Source organism: Ambystoma mexicanum, chromosome 3q (genome assembly GCF_040938575.1).
Source record: "Ambystoma mexicanum isolate Mex_15411 chromosome 3q, UKY_AmexF1_1, whole genome shotgun sequence".
Lineage (NCBI taxonomy): Eukaryota > Metazoa > Chordata > Amphibia > Caudata > Ambystomatidae > Ambystoma > Ambystoma mexicanum.
The window spans coordinates 1,258,014,346-1,258,030,162 of record NC_090926.1 but is presented as its reverse complement, the minus strand read 5'-3'; the positions used below and the strand labels follow the sequence as shown (position 1 = coordinate 1,258,030,162).

General features: G+C 47.4%; 1 protein-coding gene across 1 annotated transcript in view; it reads left to right on the top strand.

Moving 5' to 3' along the window:
• Positions 1 to 15,817, top strand: part of LOC138447847 (potassium channel subfamily T member 2-like) — a 1,314,520-nt gene that overhangs the window by 1,029,761 nt on the left and 268,942 nt on the right. The window contains exons 13-14 of the mRNA XM_069604273.1: positions 12,633 to 12,696; positions 13,491 to 13,599. Of these exons, the coding sequence (XP_069460374.1) occupies positions 12,633 to 12,696; positions 13,491 to 13,599 (173 nt within the window). The remainder of the gene's footprint in view (positions 1 to 12,632; positions 12,697 to 13,490; positions 13,600 to 15,817) is intronic.

The window sequence follows — 15,817 nt, the reverse complement described above, 5'->3', positions numbered from 1 at the left end:
GCCCACTGTGTCGGTGTCCACCAGGCCTACCATGTCCACTGTGTCCATTGTGCCCACCATGTCCTCCATGTCCACCGTGTCAACTATGCCCACCCCGTCCCTGTCCACCATGTCCACTGTGTCCATTGTCCCCACCATGTCCACCATGTCCATTGTATCCACTATGGCCACCATGCCCACCATGTCCACCATGTGAGTGGCCACCATATCCACTATGCGCACCATGTCTGTGTACACCATGCCCACCATGTCCATTGTGTCCACTATGGCCACCATGCCCACCATGTCCACCATGTGAGTGGCCACCATATCCACTATGCCCACCATGTCTGTGTACACCATGCCCACCATGTCCATTGTGTCCACTATGGCCACCATCCCCACCATGTCCACCATGTGAGTGTCCACCATGTCCACCATGCCCACCATGTCCATTGTGTCCACTATGGCCACCATGCCCACCATGTCCACCATGTGAGTGTCCACCATGTCCACCATGCCCACCATGTCCATTGTGTCCACTATGGCCACCATCCCCACCATGTCCACCATGTGAGTGTCCACCATGTCCACCATGCCCACCATGTCCATTGTGTCCACTACGACCACCATGCCCACCATGTCCGCCATGTAAGTGTCCACCGCGTCCACCATGCGCACTGTGACTGTGCACACCATGCCCCCCATGTCCATTGTGTCCACTATTACCACCATGCCCACCATGTACGTATGCACTATGCCCACCATGTCTCTATCCACCATGTGCACCATGCCTACTTTGTACATCCTGCCCACTATGGCCACCATACCTACCAGATCCGTGCCCACCACGCCGTCTGTGTCCGTGTCCGCCATGGCCACCATGTCCACTATGGCCAGCATGCCCACCATGCCCACTGTGTCCACCTTGCCCACCCTGACCAATATGCCCACCATGTCCACCATGCCTGTGTCCACCATGCCCACCAAGCCCAGCATGGTCACCATGTGTTCCAACCTCTTCTGCAGGTCTATAGCCTGTCTGCTAAGAGCGGGGGGCTGCACCAGTGCTGACTGCAGGATCGCTGGTGGAAGCTGGCGACCCCTGCTGAGGGACCTGTGGTGGCACTTCCTGTTCTTGTGCCCCTCCTGTGATCTAGAATGAGTGCGGCAGCTTGCCCTCCCTGTGTGGCCCGTCTCTCCTGCTAGACTCCAGAAGAGACTTGTTGGCACTGACCTGTTCTCGTGACTCCTTGCCTGTTGGTGCCCATCCTGCCTGACCTCTGGTGTCTCTAGGCTGTGGTTCCGGGTCATCCGTCTCCCCATACCCTGCGTGCTGTGGAGGAATGAAGCATGGGAGGACAATGAGTGCACCCTCAGCAGGGTGGGCTAATGCAGCACAGCCCACTGGCAGCGAGAACCTCGGGTGTTGCACGTTGGTCGTGTTTTCTTTTAGTTTCGGATATCAGGTGTCACTTGCACCACCTATGGGGTGAATCTATTGCATTAGAGCGCACATAGGGAGGACTGGCATATTAGGAGGGGCACACAGCTTGTAGGGGTCGTTTCGTTATGTGCCCACCCGTTCACTGCCCATGCTAATCCCTATGGCCATTCCCACCCAGTGCCTGCCCCTCCCCGCCCAAAACACCACCCTATGAAACGTCACCAAGCTCTCTTTACTCAAGCCTTACCATCAAACTTTGCACTGAGGTTCCTGATAGTGTTTTTACAAAGCATGCTTCTGAAAGTTAATGACTTAATTGAAGTTGCCTGTTACCGGTGTAATAAAAATGTCTCACCAGGTCTGCCTTCAGCTAGTCGATTTATAAGCACTCTGCATCTCCTTCACTGGAGTCCAGTTTAAGACAAGCATTGTCAATGCCAACAGTCTTGGCTTGGGTGTAAGTATTAGGCATTTGCCAGGCGCTGCTATTAGATGCCCGCGTGCTCGCACCATTTTGCTTCTGCTATCATCAATGGGCAGTTAATACCACTATGGCAGCGCCTAGCAAGTGCCTTTCCCATGCCTACACTAAAGCCCAAACTGTTGGCATTGCCAATGCGTGTTTTGAAAGAATCAGCTTACATAGCTTGGGGTGAGGTCACAACCTATTGTAGATCTGGGACAGAGAAGAGAGGCGGGGGTACTAGCCACTTCTTCTGCCCAGTGGCTACTCAATGTTGCCTTGATCACAGCCAACGTACCCCTTTCAGTCAGATCACTCATGCCAATTGGAACTGCCCTCCTCCAGAGCAGGTGCCCCCCTCTGACTTTCCACCACACCGGCCTCACCCCAATGCAAGAGACAGCCATTTTTCTGAGAGCCTTGGCTTTGTGGGTGAGAAGGGTTGGCATACCCGTAATGATGCCCAGTTCAGTGTCTCAGAATTCTAAAGGAATTTGCAGGCCCTATAAACTTCCTGGGAATGAAGTAGGGCCGGCTAAAGTTGTGGCAGGGCTGGTGGGGCCCCATTTTAACATGACTTTTAAAGCTCCTTTGCCTTACAGCTGGGAGGCACCCATGGTGTGTTTATATTGTATTGAAGTAATATAGCACAGCAGGTGGTTAATAGCGGTAGATTGCCATGGCAAAGTCAGCCAGCAGGGGGCCGACACATTAAATGTCTGGCTGAAATTATGAATCGCTCTTTGACAGCAGGGTGCTAATTGCAAGGTGAATGCGCCAGCAAAGGCAGCCTGTAGCGTGCGCACTGGGCACGTTTAATATGTCAAATGAAAGGAACATTTTTCTGTAAGGCTACCAGCATGGCAAAGGTGCAGTGGGCCCTGCGTTTCCCAGGGAACCATGTCGACCAAAAAGTTGAAAGGCCCTGACGCCATCTCTGGAACCTCTACAGATGCTAGGTTTTAAAATAACTATTTTTTTTTTTACTTTGCAAGGTGGTGCGTGCAAGGTATGTTCTGTTACAGGTGAGTGTCTCATGCCCGTTTCAGTGTAGTGCACGAATGCATCACCCCTGGCTGATCATGTGCCAGCATGGCACACAAAGGGCAACTCCAAACCTTAGTATCAGAATTAAGGCAACATACTGTAATGTAATAAGCATTTACACTGCGTCAGTTACCAGTCTAGCGGTCTCTGGCATATTGTACGGGCCCGGGTAGTATAGCTCAGTAGCAACGTGCTTGTCTTGGAAGAAAGACGCAGCACAGCACCGGTTCGAATCCCAGGTCCGCGCTTTGCAACCTCTTTGGTATTAAGCGTGTTATAAAAAAAAAAGATATATAGTTATATATTGCCCATGCATCTGTTGGAATGGGTTGTTTGGATGCTAACACCACAGCACATGCCCGAATGTGAACGCACTTCCCCGTCCTCAGGATTTGCATATCCTGGTGCCACATTCCACAGGCCCTAAAGAAGTGACAGGTTTTGAATACAGAGGAGGTTGGGGCTTCCAAAAGATTTCAGATTGTTGCGTTCTTTCTGCATTGGTGTGTGACCATTGGCCAGCAGCCAGTGGCATAACACAGAATGTGTGGAAGCCATACTTAGGGCCCCCACCCTCCAAGCGTGGCAACAAAGCACAGGCCGCGCTGCACTCTGAGCAGGCCTGTAACACCATGCACGCGCAGCGCACATGATGACGGACTGTTGCAGGGGCATGCCGTGCACTGTACTCGGTGAAAGATGTAAGTATGTGTTTTAATCAAACCTTAAATCTTTCAGCTAGCGTAGAAAACAGGGGGCTGTGCCAGGCTCCTAAGTGCTGACACTCAAATGTACCATCACGCTCCATGCGTGGCCAGTAATGACCCCATAAGAACATAAGTTCATGCCGGCTCTGCCAGTATATGCCAGTATCCCATATACGAACGTTCTCTTGCTGGCTTAGCCCTTAGTGTCAGTAAACGCCTCCTACCACAGGAAGACAATATGCTGTTGCTGGAGCACAAATGCTTGCCCAACCCCCGCACCACCATGTAAGAATACTCTTCATGTTGCATTTGCCATCAACACAAGTAAAACATGCAATGCCACAGTAAGACAATGTGTGCTTGCTGATTACACAAGGTCCCCCAGCCTCCTTCTATAAGAGCACACCTCATATTGGCCTTGCCTCTTATGTGAGTAAAAAATGCCATGCCACAGAAGGATAATGTTAGTCTGCCTGCCCAATTGCGCTATAAACACCAAACCCAAACCCTCCTCCATGTAATAACATCCATCAAGTTGGCTTTTCCCCAGAAATATCAGGAAAACAAGTAAGACAGTGCCCATGCTCCAATACCCCTTGCCTCTGCCCCAGCCCTGCACGCACACATTCATACCCATTGACCCAGCAGCCATTAACCCAATGGCGGCTGGTAAATTGTTTGAAGGGCTGCAAACTTTTGCGACAAATATGCAAGTGTTGCTGAGCGTAGCGATGGATCCCGGTCCAACCATATGGTGCTCTTTGGATTTTTCTCCTCCCCCCACAGAGAAAAATATTTGAATAATGGTTTCAATGGTGCATTATACAACACAATTTCCATGAAAAATGTGGTTAAAAGCCAGACAGTTTGCCATTGGTTTTGTAGGATAACTCGAATCCAAATATCCATTTCATGCAACTCACCAATAGTGCAAAGTGGTATTCCTCACCCCTGAACCCTCCCCCGCCCCACCTGCCAAACTTAGCTCCTCGGTGGCCGGCCAAGCACAAAAACGTGTGTGCACTCACTCACACAACATTCACTCTCTCATTTACACACCCACCCATACATCATGCACTCAATCGTTGACACATACATTACATACTGCATAACACTCCCTAGCATGCACCCACATATGCAAAAACTGCACAAACATCCATCATACACATGCATCATGCATACAGCTCTCACACACACATACATCATGCACTCAATCATTCACACATATATTACATACTGCATAACACTCCCTAGCATGCACCCACATATGCAAACACCGCACAAACATACATCATACGCGTGCAGCATGCACACAGCTCACACACACACAGACATCATGCACTCAATCATTCACACATACATTATATACTGTATAAAACTCCCCAGCATGCACCCACATATGCAAACACTGCACAAACATACATCATACGCATACAGCATGCACACAACTCACACACACACACACATACATCATGCACTCAATCATTCAAACATACATTACATACTGTATAACACTCCCTAGCATGCACCCACATATGCAAACACTGCACAAACATACATCATACGCATGCAGCATGCACACAACTCACATACACACACCCACACACACACACACATACATCATGCACTCAATCATTCACACATACATTACATACTGCATAACACTCCCTAGCATGCACCCATATATGCAAATGCACAAACATACATCATGTGCATGCAGCACGCACACACCTCTCACACACACACACACATATGTACACATTTTTATTTCTTTACTTCTCCACATCTGAATCCATCTTCCCTGAGGGTCTCCTTTCCAGAAATGCTTTCCGCAGCCAGCTTCCGGTCCCCCGCCTCCACCACGCTGACAGGAACTAGGAAGAGCTTCCTGGTTGTTGCCATGCAGAGTGAAGTTGGAGAGCTGCGCCGCCACTGGACCATATCTTTCTGAAGTTAGAGCGCTTGCACTTCGACTTTGTTAGGGAGAATTCTCCAGAATGGCTAATTTCCCTTGCCTGTTGAGTCCCTCAGCAGCTTTGCTGGATTTCTAGGATTTATTTTTTTCACTTGGTAATAATGTGAGCCTTTTTTTCCCACTCTCACATGCGTTTTGCTGTGTGTTGTACATTTTGTGCTCATGGACTATGGAGTCTCACCCACTCCATAGGCATCATCTTTTTACTGTGTGACACACAGTACCTTTAGTGCAGTGACACCAGGTTGTCTTTTTAGACTTCCCACTGTTAGACTACATTTTCTGGGACTGACTACTGTCTCCCAGAACATGTAAAGTTGCCATTGACTTTACTAGTCTTTTTAAATTCACAGACCCAGTACAAACTATCTTCCATAGAGTACTGGAAGGGTTAATAGTTATCCCTTTTTGTCTGTTTCTCATGGAACATTATTTCGTTCCCTTTCTCTAAGATTTGGCTGGTGACAGTGGTATCTACCATTTTTATTCTACCGCGAGCTATGAAAATAGCCTTGGTACTGTTAGAGGCTATGCTAGTAGCCTCAAACTCTAACCCGCTGGACCCCATCGAATTTATTTTGGTTCCGGTCGGGTCTATTCACCATTTCTTTTTGTAAAAGTCTTTCTCGTGTTTTTCTCTGCACGCCAAACCAGGTTGGTTCCTTTGTTTGCTGTCCTTTGGCGGGCTTCTGCGCAGAAGCCCTCCTTAGTTGCCTGAGTGTCTGGGTGGACTGGATGTGAGGGAGGGGCTTTAGGCCCCCTGTACAGGGTCTCCTTGGAGACCCAAGTCGCACTCTAGTTTGAATGGCTAGGTGGCTGTCCTGCCAGGACAGCCACCCTGCTGGGTGATTGACAGCCAGGCTGTGTGAATGGGGGAAAACTGCTTAAAAGCAGTCTCTGGGACTTGGAAGGCAGAGTCGCCACTGGAATGAGAGAACCAACGAGGAGCTGAAGGAAGACGACTGCTGCAAATACTGGACATCCTGGTGAAGCCTTGCTGCCAAATGCCGGCCTTCCTCTCCTGGTCAAATTTGCTGTGCATTGCTGCAGTGAACCGGATAGCCAGGAGGAACGGAACCTGTTTGGGTTTTAAGGAGCGCACCTTTTATTCAATGCTTTGCTCCGCTACTGGCTTCTGGCTTCTTCCCTGGGTAGTGCAGGACCCTCCAGTCTTCCTCCTTCTTGTCACCACGACTGTCGCTTCAGGAACCGTGAGCCTGCAGGACCTGCCAGGAACAACCGCCTCAGCCACAGCATTCTTCTCCATTTAAGGTGCTGTTCAAATCCGGTCGTTCGTTCCATCTGATCGCAGTGAAAGTGTTTGAAATCTTTTGCCTCTCCAAATACTAGTCTTTCTCTTCTCTTTTGAATAACTTTTGAATAACTTTTTCTCTGACCAACTTCGTTTTGAACTCTTGGAAAAGACTTAACCGCGAACTACACTGAAATGTGTGATCCTTTGAAAAGACTCTGAACCATTAACATTGGCCCAGGTCTATTGAATCCTAGTTGTAGTAAGCCTTTTCTAGATTGCCCTGCCTATCACTTGTTGGTGTTGTTGATTTTGGATAACCTTGTCTTTTCCTGCCTTTTAAATTGCTGGAGTGCCATTTTGCTCACAATTCATTTTGACCCTAACTTGTCCAGAATTGATTGGGGGTTGTTGTAGTGTATTAAGATTGTGATTTTCTGCTGCTTTATATTAGTGAACTGTTTTATAACTGATGTGTAAATAAATGTATATTCTTTTACTCAGAAACCTTGAGTCAGTGTTTGTTTGAACCATAGTAATTGCGGTCCTTTGTGTAACTATTGATACTGCTCACTTTACTCTTGAGATAAGTCTGGCTGCTCAGCCATCGCTTCCACTTTCCTGTGTAGTACAGGCTTGTACCAAAGGTGAATTTGTACTTGCACTTGTAGTCTTAATTGTGTGTTGTGTTCCCAAAGGGTACTGCTTATGATTCTGCCTAACAGATGTCTGCATGCATGCACTGTGACTTCAGCAAGACATAATCTGAATTCAGAAAGAAATCCTGTCTTTCTGCATGTATGCACTGTGACTTCAGCAAGACATAATCTGAATCCAGAAAGAAATCTTGTCTTTCTGCATGCATGCACTGTGACTTCAGCAAGACATAATCTGAATTCAGAAAGAAATCCTGTCTTTCTGCATGCATGCACTGTGACTTCAGCAAGAAATAATCTGAATTCAGAAAGAAATCCCGTCTTTCTGCATGCATGCACTGTGACTTCAGCAAGAAATAATCTGAATCCAGAAAGAAATCTTGTCTTTCTGCATGCATGCACTGTGACTTCAGTAAGAAATAATCTGAATCCAGAAAGAAATCTTGTCTTTCTGCATGCATGCACTGTGACTTCAGCAAGACATAATCTGAATTCAGAAAGAAATCTTGTCTTTCTGCATGCATGCACTGTGACTTCAGCAAGACATAATCTGAATTCAGAAAGAAATCCTGTCTTTCTGCATGCATGCACTGTGACTTCAGCAAGAAATAATCTGAATTCAGAAAGAAATCCCGTCTTTCTGCATGCATGCACTGTGACTTCAGTAAGAAATAATCTGAATTCAGAAAGAAATCTTGTCTTTCTGCATGCATGCACTGTGACTTCAGCAAGACATAATCTGAATTCAGAAAGAAATCCTGTCTTTCTGCATGCATGCACTGTGACTTCAGCAAGAAATAATCTGAATTCAGAAAGAAATCCCGTCTTTCTGCATGCATGCACTGTGACTTCAGTAAGAAATAATCTGAATTCAGAAAGAAATCCTGTCTTTCTGCATGCATGCACTGTGACTCCAGAAGATGCATGCATGCATCGTGACTCCACTGAGGTCATAATCCGGCCAAGATCCCCCTACTTAATAAGAGCCCCCGAGAAGGGAGTGTACTCCGGGCTCCTTGGGAATTCAATCAAGCTGAAAACCCCACGTAAGGGAATGGAATTATCTGACGCCCTCCTTGGATCTTTCTGGGTAGTGGGCATCTTGGCGCCCTTTAGACGGAACCGTGCTATCACCTTACATTTAGGGTTCACCCATGCAACCTCTAGAGCACCTTTTCAATAGCCATGATAGCGCTGTGAAGGAGCTTCCAAGTCGACTTGGTTCACCTCAGCTCTCCTCGCTCTTCAGACTTGAGTTCCCTGGAAGACTCCTCCCTGCAGAGTCCTCATGGTCTACACCCACCTCTGTCTCACACTACCCCAGCGCATCACCAGGTATGTTATCAAAAGGTCCCTAAAACGTGTTGACTTTGGGCTTATGCAGTGTGGTCAAACATTGGAGACAAGGGGAGATCCCGGTCACCAGCAAAGCCCCCTTCACAGGCTTGGTCACCTGTTTAGTTTTGGCTATTAGGTAACACTGAAGCGCCACCCATAAACTGAAATTACTGCATTAGAATACAGCTAGGGTCAAATGGCATATGAGGAGAGAAACAAAGCTTGAAGGTTTGGTTATGAACTGGCCTATGGCCAAGCTAATCTGTATGGCCACTCCCTACCCCTCCCCGCCACAAAGAACATGCTCATGGGATCTCCTTGGGCTCGCTTTATCAAGCCTTACCATGAAACGTTGTGCTGGAAGTGCCTGACAGTGTTTATTCAAAGCAGTCTTCTGACAGTTTATGACTCATTTGGAACTGTAAACGTGCTACTGGTGTAATAAAAAAGTCTTAACCAGGTCTGCCTTCAGCCACTTGATTTACAAGCACTATCAATGTCCTTCAATGAAAGTTCTATTAAAATGCGCCTTGGCAAAACCAACAGTTTTGGTTTGTGTATTAGTATTAGGAATTTGCCAGTCACTGCTATTAGATGCCCAGGTACTCACACCGTTTTGCACCTGCTGCCACCGATGGCCAGTTAATACCACTATGGCAGTGCCTGGCAAATGCCTCTCCCATGCCTACACAAAAGGCAAATATGTTGGCATTGCCAATGCTCGTTTTTAGGCTGTTCCAGAGGCACTGGAGGGAGTGCTCTCGAGACGCACTGGTTCTCATAACTTCACCAGCCATTGGGGAACTGGTCCCAGCTGTGTGGTCGCCCTATAGTAACATGATGAGGAGGTGCCTAGAAGCGACTTGCTTCTTTCAATCATTAAGTGAAATGGCTTCAGGGTTCAATACCTGAAGAGAGACCTGCATCAACGAGCTGAGTCCGCTTGGACACGATCAGGCGGCCCACATTTAACCGGAGCTGAGAGTAGTCTGGCTGCCGGGAGATGATACGTGCTAAAACCAGAGACAATTATTACAAGCAAAAGAAAAGACATCGAGGTCCAATATCAGACAAAACCTCTCTGCTGCCACAGATTGATTGATTTATTAATATAGCGCTTTACACCAAGGCGCTGAGAGACAGGGCATTGGGAAGGTGGGTACAGAGGTTTAGGATATGGCCACAAAATATTAAGGCTAACAATTCTGATCATGTGTTCAGCACTTCCCACTCCTTCCCTGCCCCTTGCACTTTCCCCCTTCCCTCCCCCCTGCACTTGCGCGTTCTCACTGTCACTGGGCCTAGTGAGATCGCTGTTTTGTCCTTGTACCACTCCCGTGCCTCGTCGCGCCCTGAAACACTTGTGTATGGCCGCAATATAAATAAAATATCATATCATATCAAAGCAGAGTAAACCACGTGCACTCACACTCATTTGCTGCACTAGTAGGGGGTGCTTCGCATTTGGTACATATGACAGCAGATCTGGCCAATCGGATCCGTTCTAGATGGATAAGTGTGTATTAATAGACTGGCCACTAAGCGACGGGTTGGGAGACGCCATGGGGGTGTGATAACAGGGAGGAAGAATACAATGCAGGGCCAGGAGTTGGGTTGTTGAGAAAGCCTGTGATTTTGTTTGTTTATTTATTTATAATGCGCGCCTCACCGGCAGATATCTGGGCGCACTACACGATAATGCAGTTCCTTAGTTGCCCAAGAAGAAGTAAAGGTACAACAGATTATGTAACATATGTACTTGAGGAATTTCAAAATGATTCACAAATTACAAAGAACAAGGCACTACAGAGAGAGCAACCTGAATAAATACAATGGGAGCAGAGAATATTACATATGTACATGGTAAGGCTGCTACGCTAGTGAGGGTCATCTTGCGTACAGGTTTGCCACATGGAGGGTTGTGCTGGCCACCCCTAGTTCAGTCATAGTAACAGCACGGCCTTGACCCAGCGCAAGGGTTGCTCTCGAAGTGAAAGTTATAAATGAATCAGAATTGCAAGTGTGAATAGTTTGTATAATTACACAAAAGTTGACAGAAGTCAAAAAGAAAAATCATTAAAATGCATTTATTTATTTATTTCATTTGCAAAGCGCACAAGCAACTCTGAGGCATCGAGAACAATTGATGTTCTTAATGTAGTCATTGGTTCAATTGAGGTATTTGAAAAATATTTGATAGCTCCAAGCAGGACTGCGCATGGTTTCGGTGGTTGCTAGAGGGTCGGGTTAGTACCATGCAATTTGCGGAAGGGGAAATGCACCCTGCCGATAGAGGTGAACACTCCAGGAGGCCATGCAAGTAGCCAGCATTCCCCAGAGCTACACCTCTGTGCGCTGTGCACGGATTGGCTGCAGAACCCACAGAGACGTAGTTCCCGGTGTGACAAGTAAACCAGCCTTCATCCATGTTAGCATAATAGGGGTTGAGCGAAATGCTATTCTGCAATACCTGCATTTTTTAGGGTGTCTGTTTTTTTTCAGCACACTGGGTAGTTATGTAAACTCGTGACAGAGATGGCAAAACAGCATTGCCCTTATGCAATATAAATCCATTATTCCCCCAACAGACAGTTAAGTGCAGCTGAACCTTTAATGCACCAAAACAATTCAACATAAATCCAACCAAAACTCAGGAAATTATTTCCCTACATTAAAATCTTAAATAACTCCAACAAAAATGTTGACCCTATAGGTTGAAACTGTTTCTCCAGCATTTGAATCCAAATAAATCCAGTTAAAATGTGTGGCTGGCAATCAGTGTTACTTGATTGTTTTTACCAACAAACAAGTTGTTAAAAATCCACAGTAAATCTTCCATCTTAAGACAAAACAATCCCTGCTTGTAAAAAATCCAAAATAAAACCTAAATACAGCCAAAGAAAAAAAACAAAACTTGGAAACAAGACAGAAGTCATCCAACGACAATCCAAAAAGTGGATTTCTTTTTTGCCAGTGGTCCGGCAGCAGGGAAGTCTTGGTAACAGTGTGCCTGGCTCCTTCCCCCAGACCCCCCAACGTGGTAAAGGTGTTGGAGCAGACATTGCCTTAGGTTCTCTTCAAAGGGAATTACCTTGGGGCAGCCCACAAAGAATTGGTGGCACCAAAGACCAGATTTTCCCTCTATACCCTTTGCAGTGAAGGGCACGTAGAACCTGGGTAATGTCTTGCCCTTACGTGAAAGCCAAGTATTTGGAGTATATTTGGTCTGTGAAGATGGGAGAGTCAAGGTGCTTTGGCTAGGCCTATAGAGGTATGTAGACGATGCTCGATAGGAGACAGTTCGCTAACGGGCCGCGGCAGGGTGATCGGGGCGTCCAGTATCGTTCACTATCAGGGACGAACTGAAGTCAGTGCTGTATTGTCGCTTGTGTGTTCTCTATCTTATTCCACTTTGAGTCAAGCTATGGGAATGACGTCAACTATGTCCCTACTCACCCTCGCTTTTTTCTGCGTCCCACGTTCTTGCACACAGGGCTACGGAAAGCATTGAGGCCACCCCAGGCAAATTGGCAATTTAGCACCCCTCTGCCAGTCACGTGACAGTACCCTAGTGAGTCTCGGTTTTGTAGAAATTGTAGCACTGGCCCTGTGTGCACGAGTGGGCGCAGATGCTTTCTAATTGCCTCTTCACTCACCAAAATTACTAAATTAACCCCTCTTTTCTCTTCCTTTCCTCTTCCCCCACCCTGTCTTCTTACTCCTCCCCCTGCCGCCATCTTTCCCTTCTCTCCTATTGGCCGGCTGAAGAATGGACGACGCTGAGGCCTGCTTTATCCTCAGTAACCGGTTTGACATGGATCGGGTCGCTGCTGTATGTCCCCCCTGCCCGTCTTGCTTTGTGTTGTGATCCGTGTTCCACGTAGTTCTCATGTGACCCTCATTTCCAAGGTGCGACCCTCAGTTTACCGTCACTTTCCGTTATATAAATTGACACCATCTTGAAAGGAGTGGCAGAAACCCTCACCCCCACCCCCACCCCCACCGCAGGCTTTGCAGCATCAGAATAAAGGCCAGCGTCGCAAACGCCTCCAGAGGCGTCGCTAGCAGGTGATCTGGGGGGGCTGTAGCCGCAGGTGTTTTGTACTAGCCCTGGATTGAAGCTCAGGGGTTACAACCAAAAGGCTAGCCAGCTCCGAATCCCGACAGTCCTGATATTAGCGTAGCCCCTGATCGTTTCCAGACCTATCAACACCCCTGAACGCCCCCAGCGCCCCTCATAGTCAGGTCCGCTAGTATGGTACACACTACAAAATGAAGGCTCTGGTTCTCATTTCATGGAGGTTGGTAGGATGAGAGCTCAAGATGGCTGTGTGTAGGATTCTTGCTAGGTGTCTGTCAATTTCACACAGACACCTGTAGCAAGCTGTCTATCCACCTCACTGTGCCCCCCCCCGTACGATCAGACACACCACTCCCCTCTTGCACTCATCGCCCCTTGCAGTAGCCATCCTACCCTCCACTGCCTGTTGTGGTGACTGCGCTCAGTGTTGCATGGCATTAGGCTGCCGTCATGCGTTGGCGTACAGTCTTGAGTGTAGTGTTGCGATCAGTTGTGGGGCCTTCCTCGGCACTGAGTTCTTGCGTGTGTTTTCTCTCCTTCTGCAGGACCATCAGACCATTCTGAGGGCCTGGGCAGTCAAGGATTTTGCTCCGAACTGCCCCTTGTATGTTCAGATTCTGAAACCTGAGAACAAGTTCCACATCAAATTCGCAGGTAAGGTTGTGGCTGCGCAAGGTCGGGGAGGTTACAGCGTAGGAGGGGACAGAGTGCCACGCGCGACAGATGGTGCTCGCCGGCGGGCCGATACAGCATGGGTTGGGCTAGTGCAATACGCTGGCAGGTACAGCACGTAGGCGGCGCAAGCAGCATGCTCTTGGGTACAACTCATAGGCAGATACAAGAAATGAATGTTAGGTTGGAATAATCAGACACGTTTTCAGGCCTGAAAATCCTGGATCCGCCAGATGAAGCGGAGGACCACAACACATACCAAGAAGAAGCATGGAGGTTAGCAGGTGGTTTTTGAAATAAAGTTAATGTATTGATGAACAAACTAACAATTTGTATGAGACCACAGAGCACGCATTAATGGTCAGATGACTGCATCATAAGCAACAGGAGCTGGCAGTGCTAGGTGACTTCAAAGATCACACAGAGTCCATGATCAGAGACATGTCAGTGGTCCACACCAATGATCACAAAATTCAAGAAAGATTCATTTAGAAAAAACAAAATATCAGTAGACAAATTACTTCAAATCCCAAGATCCAATGAGAAAATAATGACCAGAAACAGGACGTTGAGGTGTTGATGCACAGGGCTGCAGTGCGTGCTAAGGTTTGCAGAAGAGACCTGAAGTGCGGCGTACAAAACCCTGAGTCTATCACAGGCGCAACATGAACCCACAGAGAAGCAATGGTGTCAGTGCTGCAGAATTAAGTCACCGAGCAAGTATATAAATATACCGATCCAGGCCACGAGAATGTGCAGTGTGTGGCTGTTAATGACATTTCACATAAGACTGCCAGAAGATCCACCAGACTAATGCCAAGTGGCCACACTAATGATATCCACCATACTAATGCCAAGTGGCCACACTAATGGTATCCACCAGACTAATGCCAAGTGGCCACACTAATGATATCCACCAGACTAATGCCAAGTGGCCACACTGAAGATATCCACCAGACTAATGCCAAGTGGCCACACTGAAGATATCCACCAGACTAATGCCAAGCGGCCACACTAATGATATCCACCAGACTAATGCCAAGTGGCCACACTAATGATATCCACCAGACTAATGCCAAGTGGCCACACTAATGATATCCACCAGACTAATGCCAAGTGGCCACACTAATGATATCCACCAGACTAATGCCAAGTGGCCACACTGAAGATATCCACCAGACTAATGCCAAGCGGCCACACTAATGATATCCACCAGACTATGCCAAGTGGCCACACTGAAGATATCCACCAGACTAATGCCAAGTGGCCACACTGAAGATATCCACCAGACTAATGCCAAGTGGCCACACTATTGATATCCACCAGACTAATGCCAAGTGGCCACACTGAAGATATCCACCAGACTAATGCCAAGTGGCCACATTGATGACATCCCTGTGCAAGAAGAACAGCACATCATTCTGGCCATTGATGCAGGAAACCAGAGGAGAACAACCCCCCTTGCATGGTCCATTGGATGCACATGGAGAGGATCTAATCCCTACTCCGGCTCTAACCCCACAGTGCCATTTGCAAGGAGGTGGTGGGTGAAGGCCAAATATCAGTAACAAGGTGAACTTTGAGCACATTTCTTACGGCTTTGGGAGGATAGCTCAGGGGCAACGTGCTCGCCATGGAAACAAGACGACAAGGAGCAACACAGGTTGGATCCCTGGGTCCATGCTTAGAAACTTCTGGGTATTAAGTGCATTATAAATAACCTATCATATTATATCATATCATGAAACCCATGCCACTTACACATCAAAGGCTACACAACAGCAAACAACGTGCACTTTGCAAAACATTGAACAGATGTTTTGGGATGGCGTGATCAAGCTAAGAGCAACATTGTTCTTGATCAAAGTGGTGAAGAACAGGAACTCTGCTAAGATCTGACACAGAAGAAAGATATTGTGGATCATTGCACGTCCTTATTTTCAAGCCTATTGGAAGAGTGGAAAAATACATACACAAAATTCAGGATGCACCCTGACCTATTAAAACAGAGAGTTTGCTTGCTGCCTACCACAGTCTACAAATCACTGAAGGACTTACTACAAAATGTGCAAGATGATAAGACCATTGAACCAACAGAGGCATCAGAATGGCTAAGCTCCATAGTACTGATCAAAAAGATTCTCGTCCAACAAGCTTCGCCTCTGCATGGACATGAGGAGCCTAAACAGGGAAATGGTCA